Genomic DNA, 22,531 nt, shown 5'->3' with positions numbered 1-22,531 from the left:
CTCTATGGAATAAAGAATGGTGGATGCCATTTACTTGTGTCAGTTTCAACTTATTTCACGGCAAATTGGGATTCTTTGGGGAAACATGGAGGAATACCAATACTTTTGGCTGCATCTGTAATATAGTTTCTGTTTGTGTGTTTGTAATGTAGTTGGTATGAGAGCCAGTTTGGTGTAGTGGTTAAGGCATCAGGCTAGAAACCGGGAGACAGTGAGTTCTAGTCCCCCCTCAAGCACAAAGCCAGATGGGTGACCTTGGGCCAGTCACTTTCTCTCAGCCCTGGGAAGGAGGCAAGGGCAACCCACTTCTGAAAAACCTTGCCAAGAAAACTGCAGGGACTTTTCCAGGCAGTCTCCGAGAATCGGACACAATTGGATTAAAAAAAAAGTAGTTGGTATACTTTAAGTGAATTATACCCTCCTCCTATGTGCTTCTAAAATGAATACATATTATATACCCAAATTTAAAAAGATACCCTAACATAAAAAATGAGATACTAATAGAAGTTATATGGGGAAGGAAGCAGATATTCTTTCTCCAGCTGATTCTTCTTTTGAGGAACAGTGGTCTTTGTGGTCATGGAGAGGTTTATTATGAAGCTCCTTCTTCCATGACATTTTTTCTTTCTTTGCATAGGATACTCATCCTTGTCAACATCTGCTGATGTCAGGAGGTGTTGTTCAGAGAGGCTGAGAGGTTAATCCACACTTGTTTGCCATTGCTAGTTACATGGATTCTGGACCTAAGAACTGCTGACCAAACAGTTCTTCCAGATGTTGGATTATAAATCAGCTGAAACATAACATCTGATGTTGGACAACGTTTTATGTGGTTCACTTCTGCTGTGTAAATAATTCTAAATTGTGCATTATGTGGGAGTTCTGGGAGCAGATCTCCCCAAATTTTGTCCTTCTATGAATAATTATAGGAAAACCCTGAAAAGATTGCTAAATACTCTCCTCCCTTGTACAGACACATTTCCATAATAGCAGTTGCAAATGGAGAGCAGAGAGAGAGACTCCCTGCAGTTTTCTTGGCAAGATTTCGGAAGTGGTTTGCCCTTGCCTGCTTCCCAGGGTTAAGAGGGAGTGACTGGCCCAAGATCACCCAGCTGGTTTTGTGCCTAAGGTGGGACTAGAACTCATGGCCTCCCAATTTCTAGCCTGGTGCCTTAACCACTGCACCAAACTGGCTCTGCTTTTTCATATAGCAGGCAAAATAAGCAATTTTAACATGAATGCAAGGTACAATACGCAGTGGGCAATTGGTGTGCAGAGAAAATTTAACTTCCCCTACTCCATGTCTCCCGATCTAAGACATTTACTTTTAAGAAGAGAAAAGATCATCAGATGGTCCAGTCGTGGGAGTGCTCTTTGGTATTTTGATTCATTTGCCATCAGTCATTTTGTTTGTATACCTTGTAAGGTGATGCATTAATACTGTCATATCCTGTAAATAACTGACTGTAAATAACTGTCTAGTGTAAGTAGCACTAGACACCCTTTGTTGATGAAGCTGTTAGAATGGAAAACAGAATTGGCTTCTCAAAACAAGAATAGTACCTTCAGTAGTTTTCTCACTATCTAGTAAAGCATATAATAACCTGTGAAAATACTGAAGTAGGAAAGCAAGTGAACCATAGGTTGATGCAGATACAAAATAAGCTTGAACTCATACTTCAGGTGGTTTTAGTGGCATATGCTGTCCACATTTCTAGAAGTCTAATGTTTATAAAAAGGCAAACAGTAGTGCAATAGCATCAGAGTTGATCCTTTTAATAAAAGCTTTGTTCTGGGCTGTTACGGCAAGCCATGTATGCAAACAGATGCAGGATATCCAGGAAAGTGGTGAAGGAATTTTACATGAAGTTAGCACTGTGTTATAGGCATGAATTACTTACATGCCCTTTATTTTTATCTTGAGAAAAAACAAAACTTTTCTGATGTAGCCAGTGTTATTTCAAATCAATATATCAAGCATGTGAACTATGGCAGGGAACATAAGCCAGTACATATTTTGTATAACTGAAAATCTTTCCCTATGGCAGCAAATTATGGAATGTGAGATCTCCAGAACAATATCGTTGCTAAGGAAAAGACATCTGCTGGACTACTGTTGGCAATGGGATTCTAGACTGTCCAAGCCCATCAGAAATTGTTCCAGACCCAGCTTCTCCAGAAGAAGTATTGCCAGCCCACCAGAAAGAGTGGAGTGACAACTCCTGCATGGCTGCAGGAGGCAGGCAAGCCATCTGTGGTGGCTGCTGTCGCCACAGAGGTAAATGGATGTAGTATATAAATATATAAATTCCTCAAATAAGTACATAAATGAGGCACAGAGCCCCTCTGGCAGCCAAAATAGAAATCGCCAAAGAGGCATGCAGCCCTGTGGCTGGACAGGATGCTATGGTCCTGCAGTGAGCCAAGAGGAAACCTGCAAATCACCAGCGACCCTCCATGCAGCATAGTTTGCTGTGCAAGAAAGGCGTGTTCTGTTCTCCAGTGGAAAATCCTATCCTGCCAGGGCATAGCAGCAGGTTGGCCCCAGAACAGAACCTCCATTGTAAGGGTATGTCCTCCACAAACAGTAACAACCCAGCTCAGAGCTGGAATGGGGACAGAATATGGATGAATCCAAAGAGAGGCATGTTGTCTTTTAGTGCAGCATCTAGGTGGTATATTTTGACATATAAACTACACTGAAAATTGTGTGGAGCAAAACAAAGTTAACAAATCAACTAGAAGTGGGCTACTGGGATTTATTTTATCCTGCAGAGTAGCTATTTAAGCTTGGTGGCTTCTTGGGGAGACTTGCAGGCTTATATTCTAGAACCACTTTGGAAACCACCTCAACGCACCATCTGGAGGATGGTGGAGGAAAGTTTCTCAGAAGATTTGAAAACTTTCACATGCGTTCAGCTCCCATCTGCAGTATTTTGCTGGGATGATTAAGTAAAATACTCTCTTGGCACCAAACATCTGCACACACAACATAACTGAAATTGGATTTTATACGCTCACCCTTTGCCTTTGCTGGATTTTCTTCTCTCACGTTCATTTTTCTTTCTCAAAGGCAAAGCCCCATGCCTTTTACCAGCTACAGAAATCATCTCCCTACCATTCTAATGTGGAAGTTGCCATTTTATTTCCTTTAACATGGTCTACCATTACTTCCAATTAGTTTCTGGGAGGAATTCAGAAGTGCTGTTTTTGAACTTTAAAGCCTGGGTTCCTGGGGAGGTGCCTGTGGACAGCTCCCTTGGTGTTCACCAGACTTACTGCACTGCCTGACTTCCCTCCCTCCCCCCACTTTTTAAAAAAAGGACCCTTCTAATTAGATAAAAATTGACAGGCTGCAAACAGTCCTCCAGTATTATTTTTATCTCCCAGTAGGCCTGTGGGCACCATAAGTGTTTTCAGAAAAGACAAGTGGTGGGTAGCTGCAATCCAGTTGTTTTTTCTACCCAGAAAAAAGAAAAGTTTCCCAAAGGAATGGGAAAGTTGATATGAAGCATCCTCACCATTTTGCCTTCTGGTAAACGCCTGCTTTTTGACTGGCAGGGCCTACCGTGGCGATCATTTTATGACCTGTTTGCAATACAGTATTCCAAATGTTTGGATGACTTTGGGCCAGGGTCACTTATAGCCTAGAACAGTGTTCCTCAACCTTGGCAACTTTAAGATGTGCAGACTTCAAGGTTGAGAAACACTGACCTAGAACAACAAAGTTGTTTCAAGACTAAATGGAGAAAGAGCAGGAAAAATGCCATAGTTGAATGGAAGATGCATTTTCCCCCCTAAAAACCTACACACTCCTCCCCAGTTTTAACACATCTGCAGCCTTTCAAATTCCATGGTCAAGATTCATGAATAAGAGCACCTGGATTCCTTGATGGGAAATAGCTTTCAGGGCACAATTGCTCTTTAGCAGAGAAGCATCTGACTGTAGAATATTGGTGTGAATCGGGAGCTTCTGCAGTGAAGGTACAAGCCCTGGATATGCACATTTGAGATGTTCCATTTTATGATCTGGTTTTTAACTTTCATTGCAGCTATGTTGTAGAATTCTCTGCAAGTTCCAAAAGAACCAGTTAGCTGGATCCGCATACTCTCTTTAAAAGAGTACTTTCCTAAGTTACGGAACCCCATCCACATGCTCTCACAGTCCATGCTTCTCAGAGTTTATTAGCCTTTGTTGCCACAGAGTATTGCAACATCACATTTCCTTGGGCCAGGATGGGAGTTGAGCCCAGCCAATGTGTATTTGGGATGGGTGTGTTATGGCATCTTAGTTGTATGTAGTGGTTGTAACTTGGCTGAGTTTTATTTTTGTATGTTGTTGACAGATGCCTGTGGCTGTATTGTGTAAGATAGGCGGCCATATAAATCTTTTAAATAAATACATAAATACATTTCCCTGAAAGACAGCTGAACAATGATCTGCCTTTCAAATGGGTGCCTACAAAGTCATAGGAAACCCAGCCCATGAACAGGGCTGCAGCGTTTTAAGGAAACCACAAATTTTCTTGTGGTCTCAAGTATGCTACAGCAAAGCCAGAAATGTATCAGCTTGGCTCTTACACATTGCTAACATCATGGCAGGTGGTCCAGAGCTGGTTTCAAACTGACAGTGTCTTCCTGGGCAAGCACTTAGAATTCATTTCTCCTCTAAAGCAACTCACATGGCACCTACTGTGTTGGAATACACCCACCCACCCACACACACACACATTTGTGAACAAAGTCATGTTCCTAAGGCAGCTAATTTTAACTGAGGATGACTTATTAAAAATTAAAGCTAAGTTGATAAGATACAATAGCTTTTATCCATACTGTTATGGAAGTAAAAATTACTTCTTCCATAACAGTATGGAAGAAGTAATTTTTTAATTACTGTTGTGATAGAAAAACAGTCTCCCTTTTGAAATATTTCTCTGCGTTCTTTGAAGACTAATGCATTACACCCCCACCCTTATTGCCTAAATATCACTGATATTCAGCTGGCATGTTCCTAGTGCACCTAAAATGGTTTCCATAGGTTTTTCTAACAATTCCCTTGATAATTGACAATTACAACTGATTTGGTAAAAGTGGAGCTGAAGACATAGGCAAAGACCCAATCTGAGGTTCTAAAGAAAAGCATGCTCCTGCTCCCTGGCATTTTACCTATCTACTAAAATAGGGCAGGTAGAGTTTTAGCAAATTGGATTTGTGTTGTGTGGTTTGTTTATTTATTTATTAGATCAATATGCCATTCTACTTGCAACCAGTTATCTGGGTTTAAGCTTTTATTCTGGCGTTAAGTCTAACTGCTTTTTAAAATTGTTTTCCACTGGACATTTGTAAAAAACATCTTTAGTTTCTTATTGGTTTACCCCTGAAATTCACCAGAACAATTTCTGGGTCCAGCTTCCTTCACTTTTTGTAAACACTGGCCAGCAGTCACACTTTGTCAGCATTAAAATCAAGCTTTGTGGAACAAGTGAAACCTTGGAAGATATTGATGATCTTGCCAAGCAATGTGGAGGAGCATCCACTGCCCAGTGAGTCAAGAATCTGCAACTCCAAGGAACCAGATTTGATAGGCAAACTATTTTTCAGAATATCCTACAGAAATTAAATGAATGAAAAAAGCAAACACTATCCCATAAGAAATTTATTGAACAGTCATTTGCAAGAAAAAAAAATGAGAAGATTGTATTCTCTTGTAAAGCAAATTAAGAATGCCACATGCAGAATAAAATTGAATTCTGGTGGTACATAATAATAGATCTCACAGGAGACTGAATTTTCCCAAATTGTTGGCAAATATATGACTTTAAATACATAACCGCAGCTAACATTTCAAGCAAAATCAAACACAAAACAGGTAAGTCATAAGAAAGGAAGTGATCTATTATCAGAAGTTCATTCACTCACTGTATTTGCAATGCCAAATCATCATTAGTCAGATAATCCATTTAGAATACAAAAAAGTCTCCTGGCCCTTTGGCACATATGTCATGACATTCTCTAAGTTTGCAGCATTGAGGCATCAACACCTTGGGTGGATAAGTGAAGGAACCATTAAGTCCAATGCCTTGCAGAACAAGTGGCTAAACAGTATAATTGCTAACATGATCAAAGCATAAACTCTGGGACCTTATGCTGTTGCAAAGAGGGATGTCCTCCATGCTGTTCTTCCTCAACCATTACTATCTCCTCCTCTACAGGACTTGCATGCAAAGAAGAGGAAACCCTTTGCTGCAGTGCTTCAACTCATACTACAGAGTGCGGGATTGTGAACCTAAAATAGTAGGAAGAAAAAGATGGATGTACAATCCTAAGGTGGCAATGGGGGAAAATGCCAACAAAGCCTTTGCTATTCTTGGACCCAGCTTTATCTCTTCTCAAAAACTTCAAACTGCAGTAGGTGTTATGCAAAGACAGTAAAGTTAATTTCTGCCCTAGTCCTCATCTTGTGGAGTCCCACTATCTTCACCTGAAGCTGACAGCATTTAATCTTTCTTAAATGAAAGTTCATCTCTCTTTAATGTGATCCTTAGAGTTAGTGGCATCATCAGGTCTGATTACTGCTTACACAGTGCTCATGACAAGGTCAAGTTTTACCATGCTGCCGGGACAGACTACATAACCAAATCAAGGAACTGTCCTCACTTTTCTTTTACAGTGTTGGAGGAATGATTACTCAGTGCTGCCCATTCCTCAGCGATTGGCACCTTTCCTTGTGTGTGCATGACAGGGAGATGCTAAAAGCCCTGCCAACAGAAACTGCCTTCCCTACTTTAGCTAGCAGCGCAACTTGCATACAGCAGGACTGTAACAATATCCAGCAAAGGCCAGGAATAAGAGTGGGATTAAGCTCAGCAGGGGTTACACCACTGGCTGATACTGCGAAGTCTTCAGTTCCTATTGTGAGCCTATCCTAAAATGCTGAAAACCTAAACTGTATTACTATTCAGAAACAAATAGGAATCACCAGCCATACAGCAAGTCAGCTGGACCACTGAGTAGTCTTGCCCTGCTGTTACCAAGGAATGGCAGGAGCCACAGGCATACCCAGGGGACTTCAGAGGTTACATTCACTGGGAATGTTTGGAACGTTGAGTAGAGACAGGTTACAGGGTTCCAACAGGAGTGACTCTCAAAATATGAGAAACAGTAGTACACTCTCTAATAGCCACACCCTTCTTACACTTGCCAATTCTCAACCTAAGAAAAAGAAGGGAGGGTGTATGTGAGCCAGAGAAGCCACCAGTGCCCCTCTCTCTGAGTCACAGCATCTAATGCACAAGTTAGCAAGACTGCTGTCTGGTTTCTCAGAAACGTCTCCGCCTGGGCAGTGAAGTCTTGTAGAGTGACTTGCCTTTGGCCTCAATGTAGATGATTCGCATTTCTTTGCCATCAACCTCAAAGTAGGCAAAGCCTCCTTGGGAAGAGGTCTGGCCGTAGAAGAAGCGAAGGTAACCATTTGGGACTTTGTGGAGGTGTTGCTTGGAGTCATCCATGAAGTTTCCTGCTCCACTTAGCACATGGCCTATGCCACTTTTGTCCTGTAGGTACTGTTCAATAGGAGAAAGAAGAAGAAACAGATTTATATCAGGATTACATCACACCATTTGGGGGCATCTTTGCCCATTATGCTGTTGTTGCCCATTATCATTCCTGTGGGGAAACCTTATCTAACTAGATTCCTATTCAGAAAACATGGGTTCAACTTCTAGCTCAGTCAGGGACTTGCAGAATAACCATGACAAGCTCAACCTGATGCCATGGTCACAGCAATGGAAAAAAATATTAGATGCTCCAGCCAGACTAAGCCTGGAGAATAATTGCTGTATTTAATGCTCAGAGTGTGCTGGGTGACACGGCTGTGCTGAAATAGCTTTCAGTGCATGTTAGATGAACAAAAGAGTGGATTTGGGGATAGAGCATTTGACCTTAGGAAATGCACACAGGGAACCTAAGCTCATTCCAGAAAAGCAGTCATGAAGGAAAGACCAGATGAGAACTTTCAAGAAACCAAAAGAGCTGACTAGAAAGGCAAGGATAGGTGCAACACAGAACCCAGGACAAACATGAGAGGATCAAAGATAAGTCAGGGCAGGAGAACTCTGCTTCAGGTTTCCCCTCCCAGTCCACAATGGAAAGCAGAAACCTTCTGCTTGAGATTGTTATAAGAAAGAAATTGGAGAAAAACAATAGAGACTGTAGACTGGAAAGCACATCAGAGAATTTACAAACACACAAGCAGCTTATGAAGAATTTATTTTGCATTTAGTGCCTTCTATAAACCATTTACAATCTTGGTCATCTCCAGAGCAATTATAAGGGAGCCTATTATCCTTCCCACTTTACAGGTTAAAAATAAAAGTTGAAAGACAAGTTTCCTGATGGACCTGGGGCTCAGGCTCAGACCTCCCTTTCCTAAGTTGGGCTTCCTTTCCAGGAAGCATTCAATAGCACATTCAAGCCAGTAGCCTTCCAGATGTTTGTGTGCTACAACCACAACCACCTCAACCAATATGGTCAGTGGGGTACTGGAAGCTGCAGGTCAGAAACATCTAGAGGGACACAGCAGAACTCAGGGATGAGGTTCTTTCTCTCACCTGCAAGTTGTGATCATGGCCACACAGGTAGGCAGTGGCCTTGTATTTCAGCAGCAGTGGCTGAAGCTGCTTGACCAAGCATTCAGTGGGGCCATGCTTTCCCACAGACCATACTGGGTAGTGTCCAGCCACCAACAAGTAGTCATCCTGGGAACTGGCCATCTGTTTGCGGAGCCAAGACAACTGGCTACGGGCCATGCCTGCATTCTGCGGACGCAAGGGCTGCTCGTTTTGGAAGTCATCCGAATTTCCGCAGATGGTCACTGTGTCTATCATGAGGATGGCAACAGTAGTATTGCTGCCAGGCACCTTGAACCTCAGCTTGTAATAATACTTAGGGAAATGCCTGCGTAAAAAAGGTTGGAGGAAGAAGTGTTAGAGGAAAGCAAGAGAACATGCTTCTACTTCACAAGAGCATTGTCAAGATACTCCAGGATCTGCAAAAGGTATACCTTCTAGGTTACTTAAAAAAAAAAGATCTCAGTCCCAACTGGAACACCATAGCAAATGCATGAACAAAATATATTTGCTGAAATTATCACTTTGGATAAGTGATGACTGTCTAGCCGCTACAAAGGTGGTTGAGTTTCTGTCAAGATGGCTGCTCTCTAGCAAACAGGGACTGCTCTCCGCTTGACTGTTATCTGGCAAACAATCAGTGAGCAAGTCGCTTACCCATAGTTTGTGCCAGATGTGGTCAGGCACATCACTTGAACAAGCTCATAATGTGATTTGTTTGATTTTGGCTTAATTGTGGAGACCTAGCCACAATGGTTTGTAAATCACGGATTACAGCTTTGTGTGTTGTGGAACCTGACAACTACAATTTAACAAACCATGGTCAAACAAATCATGACTTAATCCATTCAAGGGCCAGAAAGGGCTTATGACTAATAATCTCTGCTGGAGCCAAGTGTTGTTGTTGTTTTTAAACCTAAGCATGGGCATATAAAGACAGGATATAAAATTGTAGGAGGAATAAGTTAAATGATGTCCCAGAAGCCTCTACAATATCCAAAATGTCCCTTGGCAAAGAGGAACACTTCCACAGCCAGGACATCCATGGGGGAGGCCAGTGACAAATTGTGTACCGTGATGTATGATGCGAAAACCGTGACTGACTTACGTCAGAATGCAAGTACCTAAGAGTAGCGTTTGAATCGTGACATTAATCTGTGTGCTGCCATTTTGATACAAATCTTGGTTGGCTGCAGACATGTATGAGCCAAAGAATTAAAGTGTTATGGCTGAATGAGTTTGTTGGTAGGGCAGGACACAACTGTTCAGTTAGCATAATTGGGGTGTGTGTGTGTCCTGTTTAAGAAGAAGGAAATACAAACTTAAAGGAAGCACACAAGTCTCTGTATACCTTTTGTTCTCATACCTCAAGGATAATAAAGGGATTTTTGTTGTTATTGTAAAAGGGAATTGAAAAGAATTATTCATGCCTTTTAAGAGATAGCATAATCTGGTAGTCATTGATATTTAGTGTTTGGGGAAACAAACTTTTTTTTAATAGTAAGAGCAGTTCAACATCCGAACCAATGCCCTAGAGAGGTGGTAGCCTGCCAACAGTGATGGCGCTCAAGTGCAGGCTAGACAACCATCTCTCTGAGATGCTTTAATAGGATGCCTGCACTGAGCAGGATTGGCCCCAACAGCCTCTTCCATGATTCTAGTATGAATATTCTAGCAGCTAATGCATACTTCAATGCAAGGTAATAGCACTTCTTGCGTACTCTTCCCCCCCCCCCAACACCTGCACATACAGCAACTGCATTTCTTTCTATAGGTTAAGAGACCACAGCCTTACCAACGCTTGGAGATTTTGCTGTAGGCAATCTGGGCAGAGACATTCCCAGAGTGATCATGGTTTCCAGCCACAACATACCAGGGCAATTTATGCAGTGAGGGTGCTTGGAAAACTGATTCAAAGGTTTCCTACAAAGGAACAGGAAACTTTTATCTATCTGTGATCTGCATGGAAGAGGAAGAAATGCTGGTAGAAATGTCAGTGTTTTTCCAGGTATCACAAAAACCGGCAATCGTTTTCGTACAATAGCAGGCTGGGGCCACGTACTGAAAAAATAGGCCTTGACCCAGGTGCTTCTTCTTATCTTTGTGACTTTACAAATTGACAGCTCCATCACACCCCCTAGGAAAAGCTAGACTCTCTGCAGTTGAACTTAGGCGGAATCACTGATCACCCTTTTTCCTCTGAGGTTTAATTAAAGAGAAGCATGCTGCCTTTCAAGAGGTGCATCACTGCCTACAAATCCCTGCAAGGGGTCTTGTCCAGTTCTGCTCGCAAGGAGGACTTGTCAGAGGGCTGAAAAGGAATTCTTTCCAAATAGGAACCTGCTCCAGTTATTTATCACCCATGTCCCACTCTCTTTGAGGTGTTTAGTTGCAAGCAGCCTCTCTTTCAGGCCTGAAGCTGAATTCCCCCTCCCAAACAGCTAGGCTATTCATAGGTATACGAACCCTGGTCAGACGGAGTGGCTGCGGATTAATGGCCTCTTGGCTTCCAGGAAATTGTCATCTTTAGTTCTGGATGGAGTTGCACTGCCCCAGATAGAACTGGTGCGTACCTTGAGGGTCCTCCTGGACTCACGACTCCTGCTCAAAGAGCACATGGCAGTCGTGGCCAGGAGGGCCTTTGTGCAACATCGTGTTGTTCGCTAGTTACGCCCCTTCCTGGAACGAGAGGCCCTTCAAACAGTCCCTCATGCCCTGGTTATCTCCCATATAGACTACTGTAATGCACTCTACATGGGGCTACCCTTGAAGAGTATCTGGAAGCTACAGCTGGCCCAGAATGCGGCTGCGCGAGTAATTTTAGGTGCCCCAAGGCACACATAACACCTTTACTGCGCAAGCTGCACTGGGTTCCAGTTTGCTACCGGGTCCAATTCAAGGTGTTGGTTATGACCTTTAAAGCCCTACATGGCACGGGGCCAGGCTACCTGAGGGACCGTCTCGTCATCACATCGACCCGTCCCACCCGGTCGTGCAGAGGGGGCATGCTACGGACTCCATCTGTTAGAGAGTTCCATCTGGCGGGGTCCAGGAAGCGGGCCTTCTCTGCAATAGTGCCTGCCCTTTGGAACGTTCTCCCCCGGAGCTGAGGCAGGTCTCCTCGCTCCTGGACTTCCATAAAAGATTAAAAACCTGGTTTTGTCAGCATGTCTGGGGTGGGAAAGAAAATAGTTCTTCTAGGGGATGGTCAGCTCCTTAGAATTGCCCTGTTTTGCTTGAGGACACAGAGAGTACCTTAGGCATCTGGTTTTTATTATATTTTAACATATATATATTTTACTGTTATTGGTATTATTCTATACTATTTATATTATATTGTGGTTAAGCGTTTTTATTGTGAACTGCCCAGAGTCCCTCCTTGCCAGGGAGATGGGTGGTGATAAATTTGATAAATAAACAAACAAATAAAAACAAACAGAAAGGAGCCCAGTTTCCTAAGGCAAACCTATTTGCGAGTAAAGATTTGTCCTCTGAGGGTAGAAGTTGCACATTTCTAAATAGTTGAAGAAGGAAGTCCCAGGAAGGGTCACTTGACACCCTTCTTCCTATTTGGAGGAGAAGTTTGCCCAGCGTGCATGCACCTCTAGAGATACGCCTTTTTCTTGTTATCGTTCTCAGTGCACACTGAGCAAACTTTCCCCCTAAACAGAAGTAATTCCTATCATTTGGTTCCTTGTGGCCACAGACATGAGCATCAGCGACTCTTTTCTTCCCCTCCGCCAGAGCAAGGTACATTGCAGTGAGTTTTCCTCATTTTTCAAGCCCATCCTTTGTACTTTTGATTCCGTACTTCTCTCATTTGCAGTCTTTCTATTCTCTGAACACAGGAAACAAACACATCATCCCAACTTCAAGGTTCTTAAACCTTTCATTTTTATCATTTCTATTTCTTCATCCCCAAAACTCTGATCAAAGTGAGCCTCTCCAATCTTTAATTATCTTTACCCCACCGTCATTCCTACATAATTTGCTTGCCTTTTCTATTGATCTGGCAGGATGTAATCTATTTAAATGTGTATCTTCTCTGTATAATTTTATGACATGGACCATGTAGGCTCCTTTAACCAAACTAGTAAATCTTTTCTTTCTCATCTCTTTCTTCCCCTTCTCACTGACCCATCCATACTGCTTTTTGAAACATCTTGTTTGGTGGAGACAATTGGAGGTCTTGATGCTTGCTCCCACTTATGGAACATGACAACCCATTGAATGTTGTTGTTTAAGTTGATTTGGGATGAGTCTGCTTCCCTGACATTAACATGCTTCTGACGATTGACCGTCAGCCAAACATTCCACAAAAGGAGTATCTGTAATGATAGTTCTGCAGTGTGTATAATTCTGAACTTCAAGGTAAGTGTTCTCCTAAGAGCAGGACCTTCCACCTCATTCTGCTTCCCAACGTCCTATCCCTGCCAAAGTGAAGACGTCATGATGCTTCACCATTTCAGTCATCTTTTGTGTTGCCACTCCCCACTATGTGGATAACTTCTTTTTAATTCACCATGGAATTAAAGGCCAGCATGAACATCGGGAGGGGTGGGGAACACTGGCTGGGTTCCAATTATTGTGCTTATTTTGCACTAAAGGGAGCACTAGTTGACTGATGGGGAGAACTCAGCGGTAATGATGAGAAAATTTGTGGGGTGGCATGACAATGCTTCAGTTACAATGGTGCCTGGGTAGAAGTATCCTAATTGTCTGACAATGGTTTATGGAATCATTTAGCAAAGACTTCCTTGAGCATTTAGCTTTATTTTCCAATTTCTGTCTTCACTCCTCAACTATCTTCTACCACCTCATACTTACCTACTGTCTGTGCTATCTGTAGAATGAGAAACATCTACATAGTGCTAGCCAAGTGCTCAATATTAGCCCAGAAGAGGATGACCTTGCAGAATGCCAACTAGATGCACACAAAGATTGCACATGAACCAGGGAATACGTCTAAGAAACTAAGAATTGCTATGGCGCCATACTTAGTGTAGGTATGATCTTACTACATTTTAAAAATAAACTGGCTAAAGTAATTCTCAGTTTCAGGTATCTGAAGTTGTAATGCTATTGCACTACATCTAATGATTAGTTGCATCTCATTCCATCATTCAGAGAGCCGTGATGGTGTTTTCATGCTCCTTACCTGAAAACGCTTGTCATACACATCGTTCACCCCGTTGTAATAAAAGTTGTCTCCAAGGGATAAGATGAAATCAGCACCCAGTGAAGCAACAGTTCGCCCCATCTCTTTGGCCACAGCTGCTTCACGAGCCGTGTAGAAAGGTGCATTGGGGACTCCACCCCAATCTCCCACAGCAATGAAGCGCAGGGAGGCACCAGCATGAAGGCTTGGAAGGACAGCCAAGAAAAACCCCAGGAGGTACAAGAAGCTCATCCTCTGAAAATGAGGGAAAAGATGAAGCCATATTATGTATTTGTATGGTTACATACACATGCGCAAGGGTAGGAGGGGGAATCCCAGAATTATCTGGGAAACTCCAGCTAAGATCTAGTCCTACTTCTGGGTTTACTTATTTGTTAGATTTATATCTTGCAGGACAGTATTTCTCAACCTTGGCAACTTTGAGATGTCTGGACTTCAACTCCCAGAATTCAGCATGCTAGCTGAGGAATTCTGGGAGTTGAAGTCCAGACATCTTAAGTTGCCAAGGCTGAGAAACAATGCTCTAGCTCCTCAAGGGATGGAGCCTGAAGCTAATCCTGCCCTCTCTATAGGTCACCTGACTGGGATTCTGACAGCATGGTGACATCATTCATACTGGACCATCCACCCATCCAAAGAGCACTGCAGTTGTTCAGTTATTATGAGATAAAGGACACAGCGGTATCATCCTGCTCTCTTTCTCCAACTCCATACAGAAGCCAAGCTGGACTAGTGGTTGAATTTTCCCTCCAATAATCCTGGGAGAAAAGCATTCACTAGCTTTATATTCCAACATGTACTATTCACTCCGCAGCACCTGCTACGTTGTGGTCGTTTCTCTCTACCAAAAGGTACAGTATATCTCTTAGAATGGTAATAAATTATGCTAGGAATTCCTTAAGCACCACTCACTGGTTTTTTCTACCAATCATGATAAGCTTTCAGATGGCAATCACAACTGGGAATTAGTCTCACAGACTAGTGGTTTTACTCCTAAAGAGATGCAGAGCACTGCAAGATCAATGGCTCTAGCAGCCAACTAAGTGGTTTTAAATAAATTAAATTGATGCTCTCAGTGCACCCGGCTCATTTTTACAAATATAATTTCAGTGCCACTTCAATGTCACAGTGTAAACAGGTTTAGAGCAAAACATATACTTACCTAACATTGTATTTGTATTCTTAAAAAAAATAACAAAATCCTGCCATTAATCACTCCAAAATTACATTAACTAACTATTGGTAGTTACAGTGCAATCCTGCGCATGTGTTCAGTGGGGCTACTCTTTGAAAGTTGAAATCTTAGATGTGTAATGCAAGGCTAAGCTGAACAGCACAAAAGAAATAACAGCATCCAACTAAGGTTTATTGGTTAAAGAAAGACACACTCACATTCAAGATAAGGGGGTTAATTTTGTTTCAGCAGGGAGGACTTTAAGATGACATAGACACTAAATACTGGCTACATTAATAATTCTACAGGACTCTTAGCCAGCTTCCATGGCTCTACATTGATCATGTACTGTTTACACTGTATTATTTAGGGTCCAAAATTCAAGTTTTCTTTGTTTTTCCACCAAACAAAACTGAAATAAGCAGCTCTAGGATGAAGGCACACAAGGAGAGAATATCAAAAAGTTGGGGAAGAAAATAACAGATTCAAGGTCACACAGCAGGGCTATAGAAGTATTTCTATACCAGCCCCAAATTAGTAATCGTATCTGATTATCAGAATAGATTAATACAGTTGCACACATTCTGAAGCTTGTAGAATTGCTGAAGTAAGGACCAGACACTAAAAAAATGCCCTAAGTCCATTCTTGAATTATCTGTCCTGCTGCCCAGTCACCACAAATAAGGTTGTCCTGGCATTATAGTGTAATAATTGTGTCCATTATGGAAAAAAACTTCCTTGCAGCATTTTTTTTTTGCATTCAGTATTTTGCAAAGTGATCTTGCATTTTCAGGAAAAAAGAACAAAGGCTTTTTCATTATATATTTTTCTTCTCTATTAATACTTTACCAATTTCTTACATTTCCCCACAGACTCACTGGTTTCTTAAACTAAGAATCTCAATTGTTTTAGGTTTTCTGCAGAGGAAAGATTCAGTACTCATCTCCATATTGATCACTGATCTGAGTACATTTTATTCTACCTTTTCCTGGTCTATATAACCTTTGAAAATTAATCAGTAATAACCCAAATATTTGTGAATAATGCCCTATATGTTTGATGGCCCTAAAATACACTATTTTCCATTTCACTTCTAAATTGCACAAAATCTCAAGATGATACTGAAATTTTGAATGCAGCAACCTATCTATCTATCTATCTATCTATCTATCTATCTATCTATCTATCTATCTATCTATCTATCTATCTCTGTATGTAAAATCACTTCCTGAGTGTCAGTACACTCATATACTTCCTAATTAGTGAGATGCAGAAAATAATACGTTAGCTTGTAAGGCAATCTCTAGATTAGGGATCTTAGCTTGTAGAAAATAGTACAAGCATGCTTGGGGTCGACCTGGGCTTTGGTTGTCTGTCTGGAAGACTAGCCAAAACATTCAACCTTGTATTTCTCCCAGCACAGCATTGAACCATTTGCTAAACATTCCATTCACTTTCATGCTTGTTTTGCTTACATCATATACACACATAGTGCATTCAGTAACCAACCTTCAACTTCATAGTTGTGCAAAGCATTCATTCAGTGCTGTTCACTTTATTGTATACTTTCTCTAAACCAAGTACAATAAACATTCTCACTTTCATATGTTTCTCAATGACTCTGACTTATTCAAAAGTGTTAAAAACCTCAATTGACCAGAGTTATCAGGTATGGCTGAGGTCAGTATCTATTGGCCCATCTGTGGATGACCATGTCTGAGTTCATTTTTTATATGGTATTACATGCTTTTTTATATGTTTAGGATTGTATTTTGTTCTTTTTGTACTTTTTAAATTGTTGTAAGCCACCCAGAGTTATGCATTTGAGATGGGTGGCTATATAAATCAAAATAATAAATAAAGACATATGTACAGTATGAAAAATTGCAACTTGGAATGTCAGGTATAAATGGTAAAATCATGAATTAAGTAGAGAGAGGCGTAGTGAATGGTAGTATAAACTACACCTAGCTCCATTTCTCTGCCATGAGACAGAAGGAACATTCTACCTTATATGGTAGATGTGCAAAACTCCCCAAAAGTATTGGATAGGGGCAACATTCAGAGAATCTTAAGGATTAAACTTGAAATGAAACCACATTGCTTTTTAATAGGTATAATTCCAGAACTTATCAATTAAAAAAATGCATAATTTATTAAGATACATATTTATGGCTGCAAGGACAAACTCTGCAGAACACTGGAAAACTCTAACCCTTTCCCCCCTTCTAACGTTTATAAATAATATTATAGTAGACATTTTGGCATTAAGCTCAAAAAATCCATATTTTTTCTTATATAATAAAAACAACTTAATGTATTTTGCTTGGAATCCTTCACCTTTTATTAATTGAGCATTAACTGTATAACTTTAGTAATTTTCTATTTATTGGTAACACCTTTTCTGAAAATACACCTTGTTTTAAATAAAAATAAATTAATTTAAAAAACCCAAAACACTACGGTACTACAACTGTCAACCTTTGCTTTCTTGCTTTAAAACTGATAAGGAGTCAATTCTATTTAGAATGTTTAATTAGTGTCTTTTTAAATATTGCTCTCAATATACATATTCAGAAAGTCTAAGTGTCCCACAATTGCTCATGCCATTGGAAAAGGTTTCCTGCATAACTACATAACTGCATGAGAAAGAATAGGAACTGCCTGGAGAGGCAACCTCCAGGGCTCTTCAGGGAGACCCTGCTTTTAATGGGACAAGATCGCTCTGAAGGACAAAGCTTTCCAGTTATCAACCTCTCTTCCATATTTAAAAATGGGCTTAATTTTGAGAACAGGTGAAGAATAAAACTCTTCCTGTGGCTTTCTTTGCTTCAGCCTTCAAGATCCCTATGCAGTCCCCTGTCCAAATATATAATATTGTTTTAAAAATAAGACTTGCCAAGTACATAAGATGATATGTACTTGGCAAGTCTTTCCAAGCGGGAAAAAACTGAATTATTGTTTTCCAGACTGGAGAAATATTGCATGCAAAGCAAAGTATTCATCATTGTAAATCTGCCTGTGGCTGCACCATTAACCTTGCTGTAAAGCACAAGAATGAACAACTGAGCAAACATGCTGAATGTCATTAATAACTATATATTATTGCAGTAATAACAAACCGACCAAATAGTAAAACCAAATAAATAAGACGGATAAGCGCTAAGAATTTTCGGAGCAGGACATGCCCTTTCTCTCCGAACTCACATTAGCAATGAGTTAAAGAACAGGTGGTATAATCAAAGTATTTTGTCTTATTCCCGAGGCCGCAGTATTCCATACGAGAAGCATTATTGCTATTGCAGTTAAGATAATCTTGAATGTGTAAGATTGCTACTCCGTTTTAAACTGCTGCTTTACTTAAACCGCTGTAAGATTGCTACTCCGTTTGCAACTGATTATCCTTAGCCATCTCCCATTTTAAGATGATGAACCATTCGGGAACCATTTGCACCAGCTCAGATTGCACAGATCTCTGTCTCGTCTGCACGCAGAGGATAACTGCAAATGGGAACCTCATTCGTTTCCATTGCCCTGTATTCATTTGCGGGAGAGCATATACCCCTGAATCTGGAAGGCCTTGAATGAGAGTAAGCATGGACAGACCCACCAATGGAATTGCCCCTCTGGCTGGTTTGCCACATAGTATGTACGTATTCTAGACTGTTACTGTTGCCGTTTGTTTTTCAGAACTCATTTTGCTGTAAAATTAAATTTGGTTTTCTAAGCTTTGCGCTTCCCTCTTCGTATGGCCTGATACCCTCCCTGCCTCTGTTATTTAGCTACGCCGGCATCCCAGTATCGCTCCATCTTCGAGGCCCCTTTTCCAGCTAGGAGCCATCCATCCACCCAAAGGGCATTGCCTCCAGCCACCTGCTGCTGCGGCGGCGTTTCGCTCCAGGAAGAAGGAAGGGACGGCAGATCCTGGCGAGAGAGGTGAGAAAGCCCGCAAAAGAGTTGAGAGAGAGAGAGAGAAGTAACTTCAAGCGGGACGTAAAGCGTCGCTGCCCGCAAGCCGCCCCCCCCCCAATAAGCGAAAGGGACACCTTACGTCCGCCGGTTTTCTTGGCCGAAGAGGCTGGGCGCGCCCGTCCAGGAGTTCTTTCAGCGCCGCTCGCTCCGAGATGTATCGGCCATCCCAGGGCAACTGAAGCGCCTCCGCCGCAGTGGGCAGCGGAGCATTTATCAAGCGCTGGAAACGGGAAACGGGAGTGGGTGGGCAGTTCCCTCCGGCACCCCCCCTCAGGGGAGTAGAGGCGAGGCAGAAAAGCTGAGTGTAACTGAGGAACAAAGCACACGTCTCTCCCCCCCCGCCATGTGACGCTCCCTCCTCCTCGCAGGCTGGGGTTAAAATCGTTCTTTAACCTGAGCAGGGCTGATAAGAGCAGCCGCCGCCCGAAGGCTTTAACCCTTCTCAGGCGCCCAGACGTTGGGCCCGAAGAGACACCACCCTTCAGTTCAAGGGAACCTTGGAAGGAGAAAGGGTGACCGGCGGTTGTGCCCGAACGATCCCCGCGGGGCGGGAGGAGGAGCGGGCTTTTCAGAGTCAAGCTGAAGTTAGACGGCAGCAGTCGCCCCCACCCTAGCCACCAGACGGACCCCCAGCCTGAGGCCTTTGGGAGGCCCTGTGCAGATAGGGGTGATCTTTGGATGTTAAAACATAAACTGGAAAGACTTTTGTGTCACTTAAGGCAAATAAAAGGTCAAATGCTGCTGACACCCCTGTAGAGATAACAACCAAGAAGGTTGGGTCTGGGCAGTGACACTGAATTCTATCTTTCAATCTTACTGGATCCTCTTGAGTCAGACAGGCAAAACAAAGTTGGCTTTTAGTATCTAAAGAAAAAGTGATAGGCAGCCATTAATTATAATACTTAAACAGAACCTGCATACACAGAGGGAAGACCATCAACAGAGTATTGACATCACTTTCAGGCCCTGAGAATCAACTACAGATAGATTATCATACCCTAAATAAAAAAGGAAAATATAAACAGCAGTCTCTTGGAATGCATTAATGGTTACCTAAAGTTTTCCAATAAAACACTCTTACAAAATAGATAAAAATGCAGCGTATCTCTGAGAAGACTTGCCATTACACCACATGCTCAGCTGCCTTCCAGCAGATCAAAAATGGCCAGCAAGACGCAGGCAGGGAGTTGGAGACCTCTGGACATAAGAGACGGCTGTGGGACTTTTCCTTCCCATGGGTTAATGCAGCAGTGCTCAACCAGGGTCCTAGGATATTAAAAGGGGGCCACGGGTGAAAAACATGTAACAGGGCGACGGCATGTGCCAGGAGGGCTATAGAAAAGCAAAGTGCACTATACAGCAAATACTGTCTTGTTGATGCCAGAAAACACACCAGTTAGTGTTCCAGGAGGTCACAGGAGGAAAACAAGGTCTGCGGGGACCACAGGAGAAAAAAGGTTGAGAAACCCTGGTTTAATAGATAAGAGAGTTTGGAAGTAGGAACCTTGATTTGGATTTCACGCTGCTGCAACCCTCCTTGCAATTAGTGAAACACTAATTAGGAATTAATTAGGGATTAATTTCTGAGTGAGTGGGGGGGGCGGAGAGGGGGGGATTGCACCGATGGGTCTCACTTTCTAACACCTCTAGTGAAATAATAATACCTCAGCACTAAGGCAGCAGGAAAAAAATCACTAATTTTTTAAAGGCTTTGTTAGTTGACAAATGCTCAATGTTAGTTCAAATGCTCCCATGCTTGAAGGAATGTTCCATGAAGAACCAGAAAAGGCAGAGATGTGCAGGAAGTGGATTGGGTCTGCTCGTCTTTGGCATGAGGTGCAAAGTTCTTTCATTTTCTTTTTAAGCTACCCATTCTAGCTCAGTTTGCTTCCACTGAACACATAAGCCCATTTGTGACCAAGTCAGAGTCAAAGCAACAAAACATCACATCTTGGTTGGGACACCACATTTAGGAAGAACCTGAGATGCAAGCATGATTCAGTGGCTCACGGTGAAAAAAAAAGCTTGAGATTATGATTTGGTATAGACCTGAGTCAATAGAGAATCTTAGTCTTAATTTTAGGGCAAACCACTTCTAAAATCTTGCCAAGAAAACTAGAGATTTGGCCAGGCAGTCGGGAGGTGTCAACACTGACTTGAAGGTACACACACAGACACACACAATTGACCTTAATAGCTCCTACTGTACAGTCTACAAAGATACACACACACACACACACACACACACTTTGTTCATCAGAATGAAATGGCACTACTTTGAATAATTCACGACTGATTTCTCCAGCAGAATGAACGAATGTAAAGCAGATGATCACTTGCAGAATGACCAAAAGTTTATGTGCAGTGGCGTGATGGAAAATTTTGAAGCTCAGTGTATATACAGCACATAGCACTTGTACAGTGATTAGTATCTGCACAACAGTAGTCTTATGCATAGTGAGCTTAGAACAAGCTCATCTGACCTAGCACGACTTATTTCTGAATCAAAAAATATGAACATATTCAGCCATTATTTGATTGTTTTACCCCTTCTCTATAACAGTCAAACGAAGCTTGGTTATCGCCTTATGGATTGGGTACAACAAGGGATGTGTGTCAGTTAGCCTGGTACCCTGGTACCACTGATGCCTTTGCCCCTGTTCTGAAAAAAAATCTTGGAGCTTTGCTGTCCTCCCATGCTCCTCTATTCCTCTCTGTAGGTGGGGCCAGCAGGAGGTAGAAAAGGAGAACAGTGGTCAAGGCCCTGATTCCCCCTTTCCCAGCTTCCTCCAGTTCCAGGCTTCCACCAGCACCGCCCCTGACCTAGCCAGTCTCTTAGTCATTAAGCATCCATTGCTGCCCCACCTTCCTTCTCACCAATATGCAGTAAATGTCTGCTTCTTGTGCTCCATGTGAAGCTTTACCAACTATCACTTTTTATTGGCTTATCTCTTCCAATGTGCATATCTGAAGGCTGCCCAGGCCTGCATCCAGCAACGTAAGGTGGATCTCATGGGCCTCCAAGATCATCCTCCTTCTCCATCCCTCCTCTACTTGCCTGGTGAAAAGTTCTAGAAACTCTGACACTTATAAAAATTTTGTAAAAAAAAAAAAAAAAAGTAATTTGATTTGGCCTAATAACAAGGAATTGCTTCTGTCATGGGGGGGGGGGGTTCTTTTCAGCAGGTGGCTGTCTTTTCCAGTTGCTTTCATCTCCAGTGCATAATATCCCAGGTAGAGCCCTGTTTGGGGGGGAAGCGCCTGCTGCTTTAAGAGAAGGCCGTTCCTACCTTTTGAGGAACTGAGGACTAGAAGAAAAATACTGTTTATGCGGAAGGCCACTAACCACTACCCTGGCGCAGAGTAAACCTGCTTTCAGCTTCTACGCAATCTGTTGGTGGGTCTTACATCAGTCATTTTTTAATTATTTGCCAAAATAAGCAGATGAATAGCCAGCAGTCTCTTAACTTCTAAAGATACTTTAAATAATTAAATACAATGAACATTCTTCAGATACATAAAATATGCTATCTCTGCTGCAGAAGGGGAAGAAAATGGATTGTAGGGGGAGAGTTGTTT

General features: G+C 42.1%; 2 protein-coding genes across 2 annotated transcripts in view; both read right to left on the bottom strand.

Moving 5' to 3' along the window:
• The window catches only part of ELOF1 (elongation factor 1), an 89,861-nt gene that overhangs the window by 6,570 nt on the left and 60,760 nt on the right, over nucleotides 1-22,531 (bottom strand). The gene's annotated exons all lie outside the window — the stretch shown is intronic.
• ACP5 (acid phosphatase 5, tartrate resistant) lies at nucleotides 5,646-19,281 on the bottom strand. The gene is made up of 5 exons (XM_063294414.1): nucleotides 19,032-19,281; nucleotides 13,786-14,040; nucleotides 10,423-10,550; nucleotides 8,610-8,955; nucleotides 5,646-7,562 (listed from the first exon to the last, which is right to left on the bottom strand). The coding sequence occupies exons 2-5, from the start codon at nucleotides 14,035-14,037 to the stop codon at nucleotides 7,320-7,322; spliced, it is 969 nt and encodes a 322-aa protein (XP_063150484.1). The 5' UTR covers nucleotides 14,038-14,040; nucleotides 19,032-19,281; the 3' UTR covers nucleotides 5,646-7,319.

This window comes from Candoia aspera, chromosome 2 (genome assembly GCF_035149785.1).
Source record: "Candoia aspera isolate rCanAsp1 chromosome 2, rCanAsp1.hap2, whole genome shotgun sequence".
NCBI classification, from domain to species: Eukaryota; Metazoa; Chordata; class Lepidosauria; order Squamata; family Boidae; genus Candoia; species Candoia aspera.
The sequence above is the reverse complement of the archived record's forward strand: the minus strand, read 5'-3'. Positions and strand labels throughout refer to the sequence as shown.